Source organism: Pygocentrus nattereri, chromosome 3 (assembly GCF_015220715.1).
Source record: "Pygocentrus nattereri isolate fPygNat1 chromosome 3, fPygNat1.pri, whole genome shotgun sequence".
Lineage (NCBI taxonomy): Eukaryota > Metazoa > Chordata > Actinopteri > Characiformes > Serrasalmidae > Pygocentrus > Pygocentrus nattereri.
In genome coordinates, this window is record NC_051213.1 from 48,997,111 (window position 1) to 49,019,668 (window position 22,558).

The 22,558-nt window shown below is 40.6% G+C and overlaps 3 protein-coding genes across 5 annotated transcripts in view; all 3 read right to left on the minus strand.

Annotated features, from left to right (window-relative positions):
* Window positions 1-121: 121 nt before the first annotated feature.
* LOC119263056 (nuclear factor 7, brain-like) lies at window positions 122-5,984 on the minus strand. Its single transcript, XM_037536832.1, has 6 exons — window positions 5,477-5,984; window positions 2,838-2,933; window positions 2,503-2,736; window positions 2,127-2,182; window positions 1,932-2,038; window positions 122-800 (listed from the first exon to the last, which is right to left on the minus strand). Exons 1-6 carry the CDS (start codon window positions 5,909-5,911, stop codon window positions 760-762), a joined length of 969 nt encoding a protein of 322 aa, XP_037392729.1. The 5' UTR covers window positions 5,912-5,984; the 3' UTR covers window positions 122-759.
* A 3,364-nt stretch (window positions 5,985-9,348) lies between these two features.
* On the minus strand, window positions 9,349-18,329 carry LOC108437455 (zinc-binding protein A33-like). Its single transcript, XM_017714550.2, has 6 exons — window positions 17,712-18,329; window positions 13,886-13,981; window positions 13,563-13,796; window positions 12,106-12,161; window positions 11,909-12,021; window positions 9,349-9,976 (listed from the first exon to the last, which is right to left on the minus strand). Exons 1-6 carry the CDS (start codon window positions 18,147-18,149, stop codon window positions 9,471-9,473), a joined length of 1,443 nt encoding a protein of 480 aa, XP_017570039.2. The 5' UTR covers window positions 18,150-18,329; the 3' UTR covers window positions 9,349-9,470.
* Window positions 18,330-22,358: 4,029 nt separating this feature from the next.
* Window positions 22,359-22,558, minus strand: part of LOC108437469 (histone-lysine N-methyltransferase ASH1L) — a 41,224-nt gene continuing 41,024 nt past the window's right edge. For all 3 annotated transcript variants that reach the window (XM_017714571.2, XM_017714570.2, XM_017714572.2), the window contains exon 17: window positions 22,359-22,558. This exon is cut by the window's right edge and continues 614 nt beyond it. The gene's annotated coding sequence lies outside the window, so the exon portion shown is untranslated.

Sequence of the window (22,558 nt, forward strand, 5' to 3'; positions counted from 1 at the left end):
CAGTTCGGCCCAAAACGTAACTATTGCTCATATATTAAGAACTGCGTATGCAAATAATTTCTCGACAAAAAGAAAGTCAAAATATTTTTTATTTGCTGTCAGAAACAAGGTGCATGTCAAAATGAATATAAAAGCATTTCTTCAACAAAATGATGTGCATATATTTCTTGAGCACAATTCAGCCCAAAACATAACTATTACTCATATATTAAGAACTGCAAAAAACTCCAGTTTTATGCAAAAATTTTAGCCAAATTCCAGGTTGTTGTTGATTTTCTAAGTGATAATAATTAACACATACTCTGCAGTGAACACTTCTGCATATTTTACTGCAAAATTACTGTTTATTTGCTAAATTTAGCAGATTTATTTTGGGGCAGGGGTCTAAAGAAGTTATGGTACATTTTATGGTTTATTTTTAAGTGTGCATTACAATTCGCAGCAATCCTGTATTTAAGTATGTTCTCTGTAGAAAATTAGTTAACTTTTTTTCACATAGAAGATCAGCAATATGTGTAATAGGACCTGATCAGGGGTGCTCAAACTTATATATATGACTGTATAACTCTCTTCCTCATGATATTATATGACTGCATAACTAGTGATTACATCAGCAATTAAGTCATAAAAATGCCTTAATTCTAAACATGTTCGTTAACTTCGTATCCAATGTGAAAAACCCTAAATGTCCCTGTTGAAGCACCTTTAGATATCATGTTGGCCTCAGTACCAACAAACTGTAAATGTGTTCCTCTCCATTCAGATTCTGTCCAGCGGAGATGCAGAGGAAACAGGCAAACCTGCAAAACAAGGAAAAACACTTACTTTGATCTTCAGCTTCACGCAGCTCATTTATGAGTTTTAAAGAAACATGCACTGGAAGGTTCTTTCGGGATCCCAAAAGTGCTTCTTCTTTGTCAAGAACCTCGAGGACCTTTTGAAATGTTAGATTTCAGTTGTTACTTTTCAGAAGAATCCCTGCGGTGGTTTAGTATGTGGTGGTCTTTTGGGTAAACGTATCTTCAACATGCTTTACGTTCAACAAAAGCCACTTTTCCACTGCATGGTACCAGTTCGACCCGACCCGACCCAACTCTGCTCGCCTTTTTTGGTTCTCTATTAGGCAAATCTGGTACCTGTTTTCGGTATCACCTCTGTCCAAGCAAGTTGAGCTGATACCAGAATTTTTCTTGCTGCCATCAGTCGTTTCTAAACAACATTTGTCTCCACGTCTTGGCAGTTTCATGTGGCATCGCTATGATGACCAGCTACACTGAGGGGGCGCTACATCTGCAGTGGAAAACAAAGTTGCTGCCACCAAAGGCGAGTCGAGTCAACTTGAGCCTCGCTGTGAAGCGCAGGTTAGCCTATACAATGCTTTGACCGTCTTCTTTTCCAAGCTATTGGCCCAAAGGTGGACCAAAACCCTTTTCACAGTAGCCTTCCATTTCAAAATGCCATTTCCCCCCATGGTTGAGGACCCTCGGTCGAACTACGCTTTTTGTAATGTTGATAACACTGGAATTTGTATGCTTTGCGTTTAAATGGTGCTTGTTTATTGTGTCAGTTGTACTCGACTGTTTGATATGAAGAAAGCCGCAGTTGTCTGTTTTATAACGGCATGGCCGTCTTTGTGGAGAGGTGTGAATTGTTTTTTCACAGCAGGGCGTTCTCACCCCTCTTCTGTCATAATTGCTCGCTAGCAGCTCAACACTTAGGTCCCAAGGTAGGACTTTTAGCGTATGTCTAAGCTTACTTAAGCCGGTAAATTCAGTTTTACATTGTTTTTGGCAACATCTGAACTGCTTTGTATCCGTTATTGCAAAACACCAATGCTCATTTATTAAAAACTGTTGAAATGCTCAGTGTCCCCAGACTTTTCACAAGCTTTTTGGTTTGCATTATTTTAAAAAAATTATTTCTACACTTACCTGGTTGGATGGATTTGAGCATCACTTTACAGACAGTGACCTTCAGGTCAGTCTCATAGGGCCCGAGGAACAGTGTGTTACGAATAACTGTAACATCACTCACAGGCCTAACAAAAAAAGCATCAAATTTTTCATTCATTTCAGATCTGAGTGTTTAGTAAACCATTTTTACTTCAGTACTTCTAGTGTACTCACATTCGTTGAGATGACGCCGTTTCCCCAATAAGTGACTGTCCACACTCAGCCCACCACTATGGACACACAGTGTTCTTTTAATTGACAGATATTTCAAATTACAGATTACAGATTTCCAAGTACCAGTTTTCTGTTCCAAGACAGTGGTGATCCAGTGGATTTCCAATTTTAGATAATAACCAAAACAGACTAGAACAATGATAAATGCCTTACTTACGTAATAATGGAGATGGGATAACGCTACCTTAATCAGAAACTAACCCTAATCTATGCTAGAGTTAGCTCGTCCAATTCTAACTCCAATTCGTTTGTGTCAAATTTCATTTTCCTAACCTTCCAATTAAAACATCACTGAACAGTACAATAAAAGTCTAACCTGCAGGAACTGGCAGGGTTCGTCCATCTCCAGGGCCGACACTAACACTCCTTGATTCACTTTCACTTCCGACAACATTTCCTCCATTGGAAACAGGTTTACCTCCATACGTTCTAAAAGATTATCCTCCTCCACCAACAGCAGTGCCTTTACCTCGTCCTCTTTATCTCTCAGAAACTGGTGCATCTGCTCAAACTGCTCAGAAAGCTGGTCTGACAGCACCTTTGACTGCTCCTGCAATAAAAATAAATGAACACGTCCATCATATAGTGTGTCATTAGGCCTTTAAGATCACTAGAGTAACTTATCTCAAACATATTGATTTTCCCACCTACCCTTGTTCTTTTAATCTCGTCAGCCTGGCTCTCAATCAACTCCACCAGTGTCTTGTTTTCACAGACCAAAATGTCAAACCTCTCGGCTGCCTTCAACTGAAAGATTTATTTGTATCAGCAAATGGGTCAGACAAGCACATCAAATGCTCAAGAAATTTTACGAGATTTTCAATATAATTTTAACCCATTTGACTGTTGTTTCATCACATATTCCTGTGCTTATAAAAGAACTCAAGACTTATAATGGCGGTCAATGGGCTGTTGCTGAATTCTGTTAGTAAATGTTAATGCAAAATACATATTTGAGGAGAGCACATGCATGAATTCATCAGTCAAAGATATTCACGAATTAAGGTGTAAATGTGAATAATTTATTCATTCATGGAAGATGCCAGTCTTCCAGAGGGATGAACCTCGCTCCATTACTATAACAGAGTATCCTGACTTTATTGATGTAGCTCAAGGAAACAACTTGTGCTTTGTGTTTTTACTGCTAACGTAAAGTAACGTTAGTCATGCCACAGTAGCTTGTGGTATTGGCTAATTTAGCTGAAGCTGAGTTCCTACGGTCAGGGATGGATCCCTGACAGAAGCCCCCATCCCAATGACTCCAGGGATACTAAAAAGACAAACAAGGGGATGGAAATGGGGAATGGAACTGGGTGGTCTGGGCATCTATGATTGAGTTCAACCTTAAGTAGAGGGTTTAATGTGTCCCTGGCAGGGACTTGAGATCTTTTCTCCCAACCGTATCACTCCCTATCCACCAAATGCTGGAACTGTGCCCCCATCTGCCTAATTCTAGAAGGCCCGTTGTAGCAAATTCGGGAGCTCCAGCCATCATGAAGTCAGAAAGTGCAGTACCCAGGTGTTCAGATTTGTCAGGGGACCTGGCAACAAAGGCCTCAGTAGAGAGACATAAAATGAGGGTGAAAAATGGAATTTTGAAAAAAAAGCTTTTGTCTCCTGATGGCTCTCCCCAGACTTTCTCACCGATTTGATCCATTCGTCAACAGCTGAAACCTCTCCACTACTCCTCATGTAGTTGAAGAGTGGAGGCTGGGGATGATGGTGGATCTGGAAGGGTATGAGGAGTCCATAAAAAAATTCTGGGCATTTTTGATCACAATAGCTGTGAACCAGCTGAGCACTTGATTCAACTTCTTCACCTGGCAGTTGGACAATGGATGGTGTCCTGAAGTTAGCCTGATGTTCAGCACTCCAGGTCTCTTCCTTCCAGATCCAGCCCCCTTTGTAAAATGCTATGTCCTCAGGCAGGTTGAAGACATGAAAGATGTGGTGAGGGAGGGCTTCGGCAGGAGGATGAAAGACCAGGCTTAAGAGAACCGATCGATCACAACCAGAATGGTATCTTTAGATATTGGGAGGGCTCTGGCAAAGTCCACTGATAGATGTGTCCAGGGCTGTGATGTTGTGGACAAGGTTTTCAAGGTAACAGCTGGTAGTTAACATGTTCAGTGGCTGTTGGCGTGTGGGCTCAGGTGATCAGCCAACATCTGAAAGCCTCTGGCACATGTATATTCTTGCTGTGCTTGCCAGATGGTCAAGGAACTCCAATAACATCCTCAATCTGGAGTGACCAATCAGGTGGACATCATTATGAGCTGTGTAAGAATTCAATCACAGATAAAGGCCAACTCTCCACTCCCTTGCATTTTTTTCTTCTCCAGACAGCCCAATGTCTATTTCCATGGGCTCAGGGCTTCCAGCTGGTGATGTAGTGGGTTTGCCAAAAGCGACATTCCCTTTTGAGATTGTCCAGCCAGATAGCAAGGGAGATGATCTGGTCAAGGGTTAGGGAGTCGACATGGCTGACCAAATTGTCCTGAAGCTTCTCACAAATCTCCAGTGAAACACCAAGATGCGGTCATTTCATCCATTTGCACTGGCTAGCATGCTGAAAATAAAAGCATACTCTGGCAAAGAGCAGTGTTTCCTCCAGACTTGGTACCCTCCCCATATGGTCTGAAAGATTCTGTCCCACTCTCAAGCTCTCTATGTAGGTAAAGACTACAAACGCAAATTTGGTGGAGTTACTAGAAAAGCTTTAATGGTTATGAATAATACACAGAAAACACTCTAACAAGCAGTGTGATTGCCATCATCATTATCTGGCTGAGCAATTTTGGAGTCGTGAAGAACAGCTGTGCTCTGAAAAGGGGCTGTTTTTTGGCTGATTACGCAGTTAGTTTTTGGTTTTTGGAGTCTGCTGCAGCAATTTGATGTTGTCAATGTTGTTGTAACTTTTAGTTGTTGGTGTTGATTAATCAACATCTGACTCAGACTTGCTAAGATAAACACAGGGCAAAAGCAGGGACTAATATCTGAGCTTAAATATAAAGGAGATAGAGGCAAGGCAAGACAAGCATGGCTGTGAGAAGGTGGTACTTGAAAAGTCAGGTGTCAGTGCTTGGAAAGAGCTCATCAATGAAAACTGATGAAAAGTTCAAAACTGTAATAGTGCTGATCCATATAAAGCGCCATTATAAGAAACGTCCGCCTAATTTTACCTGTGTTCTGTAAAGCTTGAGTAGCAACAAAAGAGCATGGAGTCTAGGGAATGGTTAAAGCCATTTGATATTTAGGAAAGTATAAGTGGTTAAAGAGGTTGTATGTACCTTATTGGCCTGGAATGCCTCACTCAGATTTTTGAACCTGTGCCCCTGATGCCTTCGGTCCCTTCTGCAGGCCACACAGATGAGTTTCTGATCTGTCTCACAGAAAAGGCTGAACGTCTCGAAGTGGTTGGGACATTGGTCTGTAGAGGTCTGGTTTGGTCTCCTCAGGGTGGACATTGATGGTTCTCTGAGGGATTCATGCTCCTCCAGATGGGCTCTAACAGCGTCCACGATGTTCCTCAACGCCCGATTGACCCTGACATCATCCCTGCTAAAGAGACTCCGGCACTCTGGACATCTGTTTTCATCGCCATTCACGGCCAGGTGACGGGTGATGCACACTCTACAGTAGGAGTGTTGGCATGGAATAGACACCGGATCCCTTAAATCGTTCAAGCACACTCCACATCGAATCTGCATAGACAAAGAAGCCATTGGGGAAATTTTTAAGTGTGCTTAATCCAAAATCAATTGATTTCAATTCAGTAGAGCTTTTCTGCTCTATCTGTGTGGCTGTAGCCTCGAATTATCTCTAAACTCGGCTCAATTCCACTGAACTGACTAAAGTGAAAGTATGAAGCTTTCCACAGTCATGACTCAATCACAAACACCTGCACAACTTAGGAATTTTCTTTCCTTCCTTGTGCGTACCTTAAGCACATGGCAAGACCGGTTCTGTAAGTGGTTCTCAGAAAGACAAATAAGTATTACCACAATGTGAGGAACTTTGTGGATGTATGGCTATGTTCCTGCCCCACCGGGCATGTTGCTTGCAGTGCACTCTCACAGCATCCACCACGTTCCTGAGCACTTAAAAAAGATGGTGCGCCAAAGGTTCTTCAGGAAAGAAAACGGTTGTATACAGAACCACAAAGAAACCAGTGCATGATTTAAGGGTTCTTTGCACCATGAAAGGGATCTTCAGATTGATGGAAAATGTGCATGAGTGTGCTGTAGACAGTTCTGTATAGAACCTTTTTTGAAAATGGTTCTTCTATTGTTACAAGCGTGACACTATAACAATAGAAGAACCTTTTGGAACCTTCAAAAATCTACAGCACGTTCTTAATCAGTCTGAAGAACAATTTTATGATGCAAAGAAACCTTTAATCATGGAATGGGTTCTTTGTGTTCATATACATACTGTCCTCATCACAAATGCACAAATTAGCCAGTTATAAATGTATTTAATTTAGACAGCTTGTGGTCATTCTTATTAATTAGTTTTACAGTACATCAGTTGGCAAGATGGGGGGCACAAAAGTCGGCTAGATCTAGCCCTGCGCCCAAGGCCCAATCTCATTTCACCCCTTGCCCCTACCACTGAGCCCTTAGTCCTCTGTTTTGCATGTTCACGTCTAGGGGTGGGGTGTCCTGATTCTTGTTGAGATGGAGAGGTCGGGTGAAGTGTTGGGGCTACATGACCCTCCAAACAGGGAGATATGACAAAAAAAAGAAAAAACAGTAAGACGGCTGAACAAGCAACCAAAGAAACCCAAAAACATGAGAATTTTCTCTGTTAAAAACTAGATAACCACTGTATTTTCTAAGTTTAATGTCATTTCAGTTTATTTTGGTAATTTTCTTCATAGCAAGCATAAAAATCACTAATAGCATGCTAATGTTTCGGTAGCTAACTGGCTAACTTTCCCATTCCACCTTAAATAGTCCAGCAGTTCTGACACCTGAAGCTCCAGAATGCAACAGCTGCACCATTTAAGGTGGAATGGGAAAATTCAAACAAGAATCTGGTGAATATCTGACTTCAGCTTCATATTGCTGAAGAATTAGGGGGGGTGATAATAAATAATTGCCCCCCTCTTTGAAGGCATCTGATCCCCTCTTTGAAGGCATCTGATCCCCTGAACTTTCCCCTCCTCTGCTGTCCCTGCAGACGGGCAGGGTCGCCTACAGAGTGGCGCTAGTAGCTGTTAATGAAGTGATGGTCTTTTATTAGAGGGTCTCATTTCAGAGAGAAGATCTCAACCACTGCCCTGTAGCTCAGTAACAAGGGGTTAGGGTGACACTCGAAAACAAGGGGTAGGGGTCAAAATCAGAAATGGGACTGGGCCTTAATGTCTCTCGCCACTCGCAAGCAGAAAAGGTGCATTCAGAATCTCTCTGGTCCAGCTGATGTCCTCCAGACAGCTGGCAGCAAATGTTCACACAAGAGGGATTTTCTGGCTGTGTTAGTCCAGGCCTTGCCCAGAAATTTAATCTAGCATACGTTTTTCTCAGTATTCTAAATTTAACCCTTAAACCAAGTGGTTCAAGATGATTGCAAACATCCCCCTCACCAAATTTGCAAGCGGGGAAAGGCTCTGACAGTACTGTACAATGTTCTACAAACAATGCTACAGTGAGTGGCCTATGGGTCCTGACCACTGAAGAACAGGGTAACAGAGTATCAGAGAAACAGATGGACTACAGACAGTAACTGTAGAACTACAGAGTGCAGCTATACAGTAAGTGGAGCTGATAAAATGGACAATGAGCGTCACAATATTATCCCTGATGTCCTTAATGTATTTATGAAATATATTTTTCCAATAAATGAAAATGGCCAAAGGTTTAACTGTTAAATATGTTTTAAAAATGCATTTATGCGTATCCGATATGTGGCGATACGACTGAGCAGCCAGGTCAGAATTCATGCAACTTTTGCGTCAATCCAACTTGACATTCGTAATAATTGCATGCTGCCAAGAGGAAAGGCGGACGACAGCATTGACGGAGGATTTCAGTGGTGGGACAGTGCAGTAACGGATGTCAAACATGGGGTGACGTTTCAGTACAAACAAAATTAGAAGGCACTAGATTTAGGAAGAATGTAGCTGTTGTGTCAAAGAAAAGCCTGAATGGAAAGTTTAAAGACCCCAAAGAGCAAGAGAAGTGGCCGTGGCTGGATAACATGCCCTTCCACAGTGAGCGCCAACGCGTTCTGGATGATGAGCTCAGCTGTCAGCTGTGTCGGCTAGCTTTGGGCTAGCGGCTGTTACTGTTGACTCTGGATGAGTGTGCCATGTGCAGCACTGTCCTTTTGGCAGGTCAGTTTCAGAGCATGCTTATTAATGTTGACACTACTTTCGGGTGTTGGTCACATTAAAAAGATTATTAGCAGCCAAAATGTGTTAAATTGTTCTGCACAATTAAAAAAAAAAAAAAACTTCAATTACATTTTCTTTAAGAAATAGAATATATTTATTATACTTGCTCGACAAACTAAAACACATTGACATGAATTTTGTACTTTGAACTTAAACACTTTATTTTATGATCATAACCAAGTTTCATAAGCAATATCCTCAGTCTTAATATGAGCGCTCTTCAAAAAAGGCAGCTCTTCAAGAGTTTTTAGCAAAGAAAATGGTTCTGTATAGAACCATGAACACTCAAAGAACCTTGTGCAAGATTACAGGGTTCTTTGCATCATGGAAGTGTTCTTCATATTGATGGAATGTGCATAAACGTACTAAAGATGGTTCTGTGTAGAACCTTTTTGAAAAAGGGTTATGCTATTTTTACAAGATTTACAAAGTAACAACAGAAGAACACTATGTGGTGCTATACAGAACCCTTTTCAGAAGGTTTTATGTGGAACCTTTTTGAAAAAGGTTCTGTATAGTCAAAGTTTATTTACTTAATATGTAGCAAAACCCAAAAGGGTTCTGCTATTGTTACAAGCTTGACACCATAACAGTAGAAGAACCCCTTTTGGTGCTATATAGAACCCTTTACAAAAAGGTTCTGTGTCAATCTGTAGAACGCTTCCATGATGAAAAGAATCCTTATGTCTTGCAAAGGGTTCTTTGAGTGTTCATGTTTCTATATAGAACTATTTTCCTTACTGAAGAAGCCTTGAAGAACCATCTTTTTAAGAGTGTAGACACACAGAACACATTTCAACACAAAATGTAACCAGTGATTACATTTAAAAATTACTATAAGCTCCATCATAAGCGTTCTAGCTAAAGTGCTGCGAGATGTATTGGTCTCAGTACCAACAAACTGTGAGTGGGTCGCTGTTCTTTCCGTTCAGGTACTGCCCGGGAGAGACGCAGAGAGAAAAGGGAAATGACCTCGACAACATTGCTGTCTCGATGAGAGTCATACTGTCAGCGTTGTAAAAGGAAACCTGCTTCCTCTCGCAGTCCAGATACACGCCTATCTTTCTAGGGCGCGTTAAAATACGCATTGGCCTTTTGTCCAAACGTCCGGACTGCTGGATGTGGTAGCTGAAGTCCGAGTTGAAGCACAGCATTGTGTCTTTGCTGGCTTTATCTGATTCACAGCCACAGACCCCGATCTCCCAGTCCAGCTTCTGCCCCACCTCCACTTCCCAGTAGTACTGCCCCGTCCTGAACGACGACTCCGTCTTCAGCCATGGTAAGCCGTGCTTGTTCTTCTTCACCGAGCCCTTCTTGCACTGGACGCTCAGCCCACTGGGAGTAACTTTCACATTTTGATCGCCTTTGGTCTCCATAGCGTGGTGATGAGGCACTTACAGGAGACAAATAGAAGATAATTAGAAGATATTAACCAATAATAAAATGTTTCATCATGTAATTTCCCCCTGATAAGAAACACTCAGCTTGACAAGATACCCTCCCTGAGACCATCACTCTATGGAAGGAAAACGTGCTGATTTCTTATTCACTTTGACTTTCAAGAGCCATCCATTGAACGATTCTTCACAGGAGAGGTTCTTAAACTGGCCCTAAGGTTTCCCAAGTGGTCCAGATTTTATTTCTATTTGTCGTCAGTTGGGTTGAAGCAAAAATGTGGACCATCTGGGGCTCCATTTGAAAACCGCTGCTTTACTGAAGCAACCCAAATGTGTTCACCAACCCAAATCAACAATTGGAGGAAATCAAACATGTCTGGAAAACTTTTGAAAGCTGTTCTCAAACGTTTGATGCAGAATGTATTTATTTATGGTGTCAAACATTAAAATGGTTCTTTGCAGCAGATGGAACAGTGGTCAACAACCTTGGTTTTGGAGATCTACCCTCCTGCAGAATCTAATTCCTACCACAATCTACCACATCTGTTCCAGCCCTTGATTGGTGGGATCATTAAGTTTGTTGGTGGGGTAGCTTATTAGATACAGGTTGGAACTAAACTCCCTGAAACACTAGTTTCCAAACGGTTCCTCAAGGAGTTCCATACAGTCCACACTCCAAGTGGTGTGAACGCCACTGCTTTAGGCAGTGGTGTCCAATCTTATCTGCAAAGGGCTGATGTGCTACAGGTTTTCACTCCAAAGAAGCTGGAGATGATTCTACTTATTTAATCAGCTTGTCTCAGTCTTCAAGCATTTCATCAGGTGACCTCCTGCTTCTTGGAATGAAAACCTGCAAAACCACAGACGGTTTGCAGATAAGATTGGACACCAAAGTGGAACTAAAGTATTCTTCTATGGCAGTGGTAACCACCTCTCCTCCTGGAGATCAGCTTTTTTGCAGAGTTAAGTTCCAAGCTGTATCTGTTAATCTATCCCACAACTAACTTATCCTATTGCATCTGATCCAGCCAATCAGGGACTTGGGAAAGAGTTTCATTTGCTGAAGGCTCTGCTGTAAGGTGTAACTCCAGGATCAGGGTTGGTGACAACTGTGCTATGATGTTGCTCCAAAGGACGCTTTTTGGCATCCAAATGTTTGAGAGCACAAATAAATACACTGCCCACTGAAAGTTTGGGAACACTTTTTGAATGTTTCCCGCAATGTTTGATTTCCACTTCTGCTTTTTAATTCCGTAAGTAAAATCCCTGCAAGGATTTAATGATCATACAGTTACTCTTGGCTAGTCCTTCGGGTACATTTAGCTTCAACATTTAGTTTCCTGTTCATCAAAATGTCTTCCTTGGTATAAAGAGCAGATTTTGCCTGAATGATGATTTGACAGTTTAACTGTTGTTAAAAGGACATACTGAAACTCTTTTGGCCTAAATGCGATTTAAAACCCTTTTTCACATAAATGAATGTTGATGCTGAACTACACACGTTTTCTTCAGTATGATTGATGGATATTTCAGTGGAAATGTGTGTGATTAAAAAAAACAGAAGTGAGCTGGAAGGTGAGCAAGCAAGATATGAAGATATGAAGGCTGCCTTTGTGGAGAGGGTCCCACATTGCTCACTAGCAGCTCTACATCTCACATTTCAGTCATAAATATTTTATTTGACTGTATTCATGAAAAATATAGTTGATTTTTATTTGGTCTGCAGAATGGCCACTAGAGGGCCTACAGAAAGAGTGCAGACGTAAAAAAAATGCATGGCATTTGGCATTATCCCAAATGTAGAACCTTTAATAAAATCTGGCAACTGGCTAGATGTGAAATTTTTTGAAAAGCTATACACTTTATATACTATTTATACACTTTTGGTGTATATTAAGACATTTTTAGACTCATTGTCAAGCCCTCACCTGGTTGGATGGAGGTGAGCATCTCTTTCCACACAAAGAACTGCAGGTGAGTCTCATAAGGGCCGAGAAACAGTGAGTCACACGTAACACTGACATCCTCCGCTGGTGACCATCTATTAAAACATCGGACATTTTTAGTTAATTTCTGATTATAGAATTTTATTATCAATTTACTTTGATGCTTCTAGTATACTAACATTCTTCCTGCTGCTGCAGTTTCCCCAACAAGAGACTGTCCACTCTCGGCCCACCACTGTAGGTAGAAAAGAATGAGGGTGGAAAAATTTGTAATCAAAATTGATTTAAAGGAGACAATAAGCAAAATTGGCCTCTTTGTCACCATTTCATATGTTTCTTATTGTTGAATCTACCATCCGAGAAGGGAAATGCGTTTCCTCTTTATAGGAAAATGTAATTTTACAAACTGTTAAAATCCTCTCAATCATGTATAATAATAATAATAATAATAATAATAATAATAATAATAATAATAATAATAATAATAATAATAATAAGAAGAAGAAGAACTTTGTTTCTAGATTTTTTTTACAATATTGGCAACAGAAATGTATGGAAATTTAAGTAACTGAAGTTTGATTTTATTCCATTATAGTTAGTGTTTGGTAACATCAATATTTTGCTGTTGTCAGAACAAAACCTCATATCTGCATTTTTGACATTTTTCAATAATTTGAAAATGTCTGCTGTTCTTAACATTGTGTGTAAAGTTCATGATGAATGAACCAAAATAAATGGCAGAAAATGACTTTTTACAAAGTCGGGTCCCAATGACATTAAAAGTAAGTTTTTTTTCCTTCTTTTGTAAAGTTATCATTTCTGAGATTTTTGGTTTTGTTCTGACAACAGCAATAAGGAGAAAACGAAATAAATGGAAGAGTATTTATTAAAATCATAAGGAATGACATCGATCAAATAATGAAAAGGATACCAAAGGAGGGGCAGGATTTTAATTAAAAGCTAAATTAAAGAGATGTATTTCCAAATTTTTATTACACGTGAGGACTATGTTTGAGTGTCTAATAAAAGGTGAATTGATCTCAGTTTAGAAGGAGAATTACAGAAAGCGTCTCTTCACGTTTTCTGTATCTTATGGAAGGTGTTTGGTCAGTATCTACAGATCTAAGATCATAAACTAACAGACTCTGGTTGGTATGTAGGTGTGAGGTTATTTAGACTTGTTTTTCAGAAGGAATGGAAAATGATAGTGTGTCTCTTGTTGGCGTCAGCTACAGGTAACATATAGAAAAATAAAGGCCCTAAAACGGAACCTTGTGGGACTCCACAAAAAAAAATGTCATGAATGATTTGCCAATGAAATCAAGCAGTATCCGTTCATTAAATATGATTTGAGGCATTTTAAAACTGTGCCTGACGGGCCTAACCAGACCCACTGTCACTGTCTCAGCTGCTAAGTACAGCTCTGATGGACAAGTGTCACATAAACGGTACACGACATTCGGCAGACTATTTTCAGTGAATGTTAACAGGCTCTGCAGGTTAACTGGCCACTGCTATACATAACAATGGAGACAATACTTCTAGAACTCTTAACTGCAGCATGTACATGAATTCAGTCTCTTTAGATACAAGTCCAGATGTCACTTTTGTAGTACGATGAAAATAAATGTCTAACCTGCAGGAACTGGGAGGGTTGGTCCGTCTCCAGGGCCGACATTAGAAGTCCTTGATTCACTCTCACTTCTGTCAACATTTCCTCCATCCTAAACAAATTTACCTCCATAACCCGTAAAAGCTTATCCTCCTCCTCCTCCAGCAGTGCCTTTATCTCCACCTCTTTATCTTTCAGAAACTGGCACATTTGTGCAAACTGCTCGGTAATCTGGTCTGTCAGCGCCTTCAACCTCTCCTGCATTAAAAAAAACACAAAAAAACATATACAATATTTTAGATTTAAGTAAAAAACCCTGAGGTCAAGTAGATTAGTTTTTCACCTACCCTTGTTTTTAATATCTCGTCAACCTGGTCGCCAATCAACTCAACCAGCTTCTCGTTTTCAGTGAACAAAGTTTCCAACTTCTCAGCTGCCTTCTCCTGAAGGATTCATCAAAATATCAAGGTGGTTAGCAAAGCAAATCCAGTAAACCGCCCTGCTGAAATACCCAGCTAAGAGCAGATTTGTTGGTAGTTGGTTTCTGATCTCATTTTAATGGCCATTACCTAGTTCCTTACTGGTTTAATCAGCAATAATGCTGCCGTATTAAAAAGGCAGTGCACACAATAGATTCTACACAAATGCAGCTTGGTGTACACAAAAATGGAAGATGTTAAAAGACGTATTTTCAAGTATTAAACATGTATTTTCATGTATTTTAACCTTTTTCAGGCTCTGAAAACCCTTGTGTTACACAACAGTTCAACACACCATGGTTTCCATTCACATAAATGTTTTGCTACAAAAATAAAATACAAAATAAATAAGTTATTCTAAATGTAGGTATTGTGATATAAACCGAGTCTGTTCTACAGTTTCTCATTAGGCTGAATGAATAACTGACTCTAAATGTAGGTATTGTGATATAAACCGAGTCCGTTCTACAGTTTCTCGTTAGACTGAATTAATAACCGGCTCTAAATGTAGGTATTGTGATATAAACCGAGTCCGTTCTACAGTTTCTCATTAGACTGAATGAATAACCGGCTCTAAATGTAGGTATTGTGATATAAACCGAGTCCGTTCTACAGTTTCTCGTTAGGCTGAATGAATAACCGACTCTAAATGTAGGTATTGTGATATAAACCGAGTCCGTTCTACAGTTTCTCGTTAGACTGAATGAATAACCGGCTCTAAATGTAGGTATTGTGATATAAACCGAGTCCGTTCTACAGTTTCTCGTTAGGCTGAATGAATAACCGACTCTAAATGTAGGTATTGTGATATAAACCGAGTCCGTTCTACAGTTTCTCGTTAGGCTGAATGAATAACCGACTCTAAATGTAGGTATTTTGATATAAACCGAGTCCGTTCTACAGTTTCTCGTTAGACTGAATTAATAACCGGCTCTAAATGTAGGTATTTTGATATAAACCGAGTCCGTTCTACAGTTTCTCGTTAGACTGAATTAATAACCGGCTCTAAATGTAGGTATTTTGATATAAACCGAGTCCGTTCTACAGTTTCTCGTTAGACTGAATGAATAACCGACTCTAAATGAAGGTATTGTGATATAAACCGAGTCCGTTCTACAGTTTCTCGTTAGGCTGAATGAATAACCGACTCTAAATGTAGGTATTGTGATATAAACCGAGTCCGTTCTACAGTTTCTCGTTAGGCTGAATGAATAACCGACTCTAAATGTAGGTATTGTGATATAAACCGAGTCCGTTCTACAGTTTCTCGTTAGGCTGAATGAATAACCGACTCTAAATGTAGGTATTGTGATATAAACCGAGTCCGTTCTACAGTTTCTCGTTAGGCTGAATGAATAACCGGCTCTAAATGTAGGTATTGTGATATAAACCGAGTCCGTTCTACAGTTTCTCGTTAGACTGAATGAATAACCGACTCTAAATGTAGGTATTGTGATATAAACCGAGTCCGTTCTACAGTTTCTCATTAGGCTGAATGAATAACCGGCTCTAAATGTAGGTATTGTGATATAAACCGAGTCCGTTCTACAGTTTCTCATTAGGCTGAATGAATAACCGGCTCTAAATGTAGGTATCGTGATATAAACCGAGTCCGTTCTACAGTTTCTCATTAGACTGAATGAATAACCGACTCTAAATGTAGGTATTGTGATATAAACCGAGTCCGTTCTACAGTTTCTCATTAGGCTGAATGAATAACCGGCTCTAAATATAGGTATTGTGATATAAACCGAGTCCGTTCTACAGTTTCTCATTAGACTGAATGAATAACCGACTCTAAATGTAGGTATTGTGATATAAACCGAGTCCGTTCTACAGTTTCTCATTAGGCTGAATGAATAACCGACTCTAAATGTAGGTATTGTGATATAAACCGAGTCCGTTCTACAGTTTCTCGTTAGGCTGAATGAATAACCGGCTCTAAATGTAGGTATTGTGATATAAACCGAGTCCGTTCTACAGTTTCTCGTTAGGCTGAATGAATAACCGACTCTAAATGTAGGTATTGTGATATAAACCGAGTCCGTTCTACAGTTTCTCGTTAGGCTGAATGAATAACCGACTCTAAATGTAGGTATTGTGATATAAACCGAGTCCGTTCTACAGTTTCTCGTTAGGCTGAATGAATAACCGACTCTAAATGTAGGTATTGTGATATAAACCGAGTCCGTTCTACAGTTTCTCGTTAGGCTGAATGAATAACCGACTCTAAATGTAGGTATTGTGATATAAACCGAGTCCGTTCTACAGTTTCTCGTTAGACTGAATGAATAACCGACTCTAAATGTAGGTATTGTGATATAAACCGAGTCCGTTCTACAGTTTCTCGTTAGACTGAATGAATAACCGACTCTAAATGTAGGTATTGTGATATAAACCGAGTCCGTTCTACAGTTTCTCGTTAGGCTGAATGAATAACCGACTCTAAATGTAGGTATTGTGATATAAACCGAGTCCGTTCTACAGTTTCTCGTTAGGCTGAATGAATAACCGACTCTAAATGTAGGTATTGTGATATAAACCGAGTCCGTTCTACAGTTTCTCGTTAGGCTGAATGAATAACCGACTCTAAATGTAGGTATTGTGATATAAACCGAGTCCGTTCTACAGTTTCTCGTTAGGCTGAATGAATAACCGACTCTAAATATAGGTATTGTGATATAAACCGAGTCCGTTCTACAGTTTCTCGTTAGGCTGAATGAATAACCGACTCTAAATGTAGGTATTGTGATATAAACCGAGTCCGTTCTACAGTTTCTCGTTAGGCTGAATGAATAACCGACTCTAAATGTAGGTATTGTGATATAAACCGAGTCCGTTCTACAGTTTCTCGTTAGGCTGAATGAATAACCGACTCTAAATGTAGGTATTGTGATATAAACCGAGTCCGTTCTACAGTTTCTCGTTAGGCTGAATGAATAACCGACTCTAAATGTAGGTATTGTGATATAAACCGAGTCCGTTCTACAGTTTCTCGTTAGGCTGAATGAATAACCGACTCTAAATGTAGGTATTGTGATATAAACCGAGTCCGTTCTACAGTTTCTCGTTAGGCTGAATGAATAACCGACTCTAAATGTAGGTATTGTGATATAAACCGAGTCCGTTCTACAGTTTCTCGTTAGGCTGAATGAATAACCGACTCTAAATGTAGGTATTGTGATATAAACCGAGTCCGTTCTACAGTTTCTCGTTAGGCTGAATGAATAACCGACTCTAAATGTAGGTATTGTGATATAAACCGAGTCCGTTCTACAGTTTCTCGTTAGGCTGAATGAATAACCGACTCTAAATGTAGGTATTGTGATATAAACCGAGTCCGTTCTACAGTTTCTCGTTAGGCTGAATGAATAACCGACTCTAAATGTAGGTATTGTGATATAAACCGAGTCCGTTCTACAGTTTCTCGTTAGGCTGAATGAATAACCGACTCTAAATGTAGGTATTGTGATATAAACCGAGTCCGTTCTACAGTTTCTCGTTAGGCTGAATGAATAACCGACTCTAAATGTAGGTATTGTGATATAAACCGAGTCCGTTCTACAGTTTCTCGTTAGGCTGAATGAATAACCGACTCTAAATGTAGGTATTGTGATATAAACCGAGTCCGTTCTACAGTTACAATTTCTCAGTCAATTGAAAGATTTGAGAGGTTTAAATGGACTGTTATTACCTTTTTGGCCTGGAGCGCATCTTTCAGGGTTTTGACCCTGTGCCCCTGATGTCTTCGGTCATCTCTGCAGACCACACAGATAGGTTTCTGATCCGTCTCACAGTATAGCCTGAGCGTCTCCATGTGGTCGGGACATTTGTCTGTGGCGTTCTGGGTTTGTCCGGTCAGAATGGTCATTGCTCTGTCTCTGAGGGCTTTGTGCTCCTCCAGATGGACTCTGGCAGCATCAACAATGTTCCTCAATGTTCGGTTGACCCTAATATCAGCCCTGCTGAAGGGAGTCCGGCACTCTGGACAGGTGCTTTCATCAGCACTCACGGCCAAGTGACGGGTGAGGCAAACCCGACAGTAGGAGTGTTCGCATGGAAGACACACCGGATCCCTTAAAGTGTTCAGACACACTGGACACTGGATCTGCATGGATAGCATGGAAGCCATTGGAGTGCTTGATCCAAAATCCTTCTTCTCAGATGTGCTCTTCTTCTTCTTATTCCTCAAGCCTTTGCAGTCTTGAATACTCTTCGCTTTGACTCTGCTGAGCTAACTAAACTGAAAGTAACTGTGTGAGTCATCTGATCTTACGCTGAAGTACCGGATAGCAGAGGAACTTCACAGAAACGTCTTCAAGTCCAACAGGTCTACTCATGCCATAAACATACATAAAGGCAAGTGTGATACCAGTAACTTCCAATAACTCTAATTCTGATGTCCAATCAACTTTCCACAACCATGACACATTTACACGAGCACCTGTAAAACTTATGCATGTTGTGATCCCTCCTTATGCATTCTTGAAGCAACCAAACAGTTTTATCTGATAGGGAAGCAATGGTTCTCAGAAAAGGAATGCAGGTATTCCTACAATGTGAGGAATTTTACTAAGTACATAATAAGTGCTGTCATGACCAGTTTAAAGGGGTGGTTGGAGTGGCCAGTGCTGTGCCTGAAAACTAACTGGCTGCCCCACATGCCAGCCCGAAATTTCTGTAATGTCATTGGCTTCCACCTCGCACATTACCACCCTGCCAAAACTCCCCGCCCTCCCCAGCTTTGCCCAGGTAAAACTGTCTAGATCTGTCACGAGTACTGTAAAAACAACAACCTATGTAGAGTAATGGTACCAGCTGCATCGTAACAAGTAGCTGATTTGATGGCAGCTAGTTATGAGATTCTTTTGCCAACTGTGTGATTTTTTTTTTTTTTCCCTTCCTATTGTTTCTTATCCTTCCTTTGATTTTCATCACATACCTCTAAAATAGAAATCTAAAAATGTCTTACTGTTTCATATTCGATTTAGCATTATCAACTAAATCGGCTCCAGTGTAACCACACCCAGCAAAACAGGACTGCAATTCCCCTAAAGGGGAGGAAGATAATGGGAATGACAGTTGGATTTTTGATTCCCACAGAGTCCTACAGAGGTTAACTGACAGTTTAGGGCATAGCATTTTCAGTACAGTAGAGGCTGAGTTGCTAAAAGCATTATCAACTAAATCTGCTCCAGGAACTATATGCCAGTGTACTTCCCCTAAGGGTGAGGTATGTCATGATCTTGATCTCATTTGAAAGGTTGAGAGTTCTTCCCGATCAATAAGAATAATTGTATGTACTCACACAGAGTAACGTAGGCCAGAATGGAGGAGTTTATTTCTGCCTGACTTGCAGATCTCTAAACTGATCAACTTTCTGACGGTGTATTATGTAATAGTATAGCTGGAAGATTTGATACCTAAAAAATGAAGAGTGCCATTACACTAGTACAGTGATCTAGAAAAGGTTAACGCACACGAGTGCCACCTGTGTCAGTACCACAGATAAGACTTGTGTGCATGAATTGTTCCTGAGTATAATGGTATGAGGAAATGGACTGTTCCACTGTTGGCCGTATTAACTCATTTCAGACTGAAGTGCCTGTTTGAGGGTAATTTACAAAGCAACATTTGACATAAAGGACTGGATTTCTTTATAAATACCAAGTGTTGGCACTGCACTCTCAATTGAAGCTTGTTGCTGTCAGCTCCACAGAAGAACCTTCAGGGATAGAAGGCAGCTCACTGCCATAAAAGAAAGCTGCACAAATTGATAACACTGCAACAGAAATTTTTCCAAGAGTGGTTAGTGTGCTAAACAATTTACGCCAACAAATCTGGAAAACCACTCACTGGCCATGCTATTAATATTAGTAGTATAATCACTTGTAGGTAATCTGACCAGAGGGAAGGATGGGTCCCCCCTTGGTGAGCCTTGGTTCCTCCAGGTTTCTTCCTCAGTTCTGAGGGAGGTTCTTCTTGCTACCATCGCCCCTGGCTTGCTCACCTGGGGGTTTTACATTTATGTTAAAACTCTGTCTTTTCTGGAATTCTTTGAAGCTGCTTTGTGATGACATCAGTTGTAAAAAGCGCTACAAATAAATTTGATTTGATTTCAAATGACAGTAAATATATGCTCATTAAATGCAGACTAAAGACATGAATTGTAAGAGAAAGTGCAAGCAGCATTCAGGAAATGTCATTGCGGATGTATGCTGGATAAAGGAAAAAGCCAAGGATTTCAAACAGGAAGTCAATGTGTTGTATTTTTATAGTACGTTCTTATAAAGCTTTCAAAAGGTGCAACTGTCCAGACGTTTGAAGAGATGCAGTGGCGCTTTACTTGACTTGGAAGAAGCAGCCCTCCTAGCGCTGGTGGTGTGTAATTGGGGGGAGTCCAAACTAATGGGTGGAGTAGGCATAGCAGAGCATCCTGCTGTTCTAATGAGGAACCTTTACAGTGATCAACAAGCCACCATCATGACACAAAATGCACAGACTAGTTCCACATCAGCAAAAGCAGGCCTGAAGGAAGGTAATTGAGGATTTAATACTGGTGTCAATAACCTCCTACAAGGAAACCTGGGAAAAAAAATGGGACTTTGGCACAATATGGAGAAAACAAAGACCATGACCTCAGGAAGCACCACTAACTTTACCATTGATGGTGAAGATTTAGACGTAAACATGGTGGACATCTTTTGCCTACTTGGATCAGGTACTAACAACAAAACAACACAGGCATGAGTGAAGACTTGCAAACATCTTCAAACAAATACCAGAATTGTTTAGGTTGTTTAGTCTTTTCAGTGTTTTTTTGTGGATGTGGAAGCAGGAAAATGAGAGGGAAAATGTCGATGCCTGTGATCTTTGCTGTTGGTAAAGATGATCAGTAGTACTTTGCAAACACAACAAATGGATCTTTGACCAAATCAGGCCTCACCTCTCACTCGAAGCCCAGATAACCAAAGTGAACCTCTTATTGGACATATCATGGACACATGATAATTCATTGAACAATTCAACTTTGCTTGGAACAGTTAAAGGTAAAAGAGGACAGCCAGCTGCAAGAAGGATGGAGGCAGTCCATCCATATGGTCACCAGGAGTTGGAAACAACTTGACGGCACTTAATAATAATAACAGTTTGAGAGTTCAGACTGTGCCTTCAACATGTGGTGGTAGTATGAGAGGAGACTATTTGAAGGGGGGCTGGGTGGCTTCTGGATGGCTTCTGCCTGGAGCTAGAAGGCTGCCCCCCGACCCCCACTGTAGCTGTGGTAGGACTGAGGGACAAGGAGGAGATTGGGTTGTGGTGGGGACTGCAAGAACTTCATCATGGGAAACAGAAGGTAAAGTTGGGAATTTAGAGCTAGACATGGATGTCCATTGTTGCCCTTCTTTTTTAACCTGTATGTTGAACATATAAGAGGAGCAGGCCTGAAGGCAAAGGAGTTAAGTTAGTGGACTTTCCTGGAAGGAGAAAGGGTTTCAGGTATGTGCCTCCCCCCAAATTCCAGTTGCCATAACTGCATTATAGGTTAAGTGAAGGATTCTGTTCTGAGACATTTTAGACCATTTTTTCCAGGTTTTTTTAATGATATATTATGCTGTTGGGAGTGAGATTTACACAAGAAATATCAGTGCTATATTATGATTAATACCACCTGTTGTACTTTTTTAAAAAGTATCCAATACAAAACACACAGAGGGGGGATTGGTAAATGGTGCTTCACGTCGTGCCTAAAATTCCTTTTCCTGTGATAAAATCACAGAAATGCACAGCCTCTCGTGGCTTATTGTTTTTATAAAACTGCAGCCAACATGAAATATGATAAGAGATGATTTCGGAGATCGTCCATCGCTGTGGAACCAATGACGAACGCTCTCTGTTGGAGCTTCACTGCCGACGAGCATCACATTGCACAGTTGTGACGGATTCACTCTTACTTTCTGCTCAGGGGGCTCATCTCCTCTCAGACTGAAGGGAGCCAGTCAGAAACTCCATGACCCCCTCTTACAATTGGATTGTGATTGGTTCCTCGGTGCCTCACAGTTTTAAGAACATGGCGCTTTGAAATCGGAAGAATCTTTAGGAATCGCCCTGTATGCAAATGTAAAATGAAGTACGGTAGCTCTGAGACGCCGACACCTTTTCTCTGGTTACTAAAATTCAACCTTCTTCAGTGTAGAATGGCACCTCTCCAGCTGCTCCGTTCCCAAACCCGAAGAGACGTTCTTCATTTAAGCCACTAAAAATGCTCATTTCAATCCAGACATCTGGTTACGATCCACTGGCTGTAGCAATGCTGGCGTTATCAAACACAAAGACACTTAAGGCAGAAATAAACGGGCCATTTATTGCGGCGCTAATGCTAAAAACATTACAACGTTCAACAAAAAGGTCTCGATTAGCTCCACTGTAGACTAGCCAAAGGCGCACTTCATGTTAACAAGTTCGAGCTAATAAAATTAATATCTCATATTAATATCTCATAGCCTTTATAAAGAGGAAACGTCCAGAGAGATAAAAAAGCAC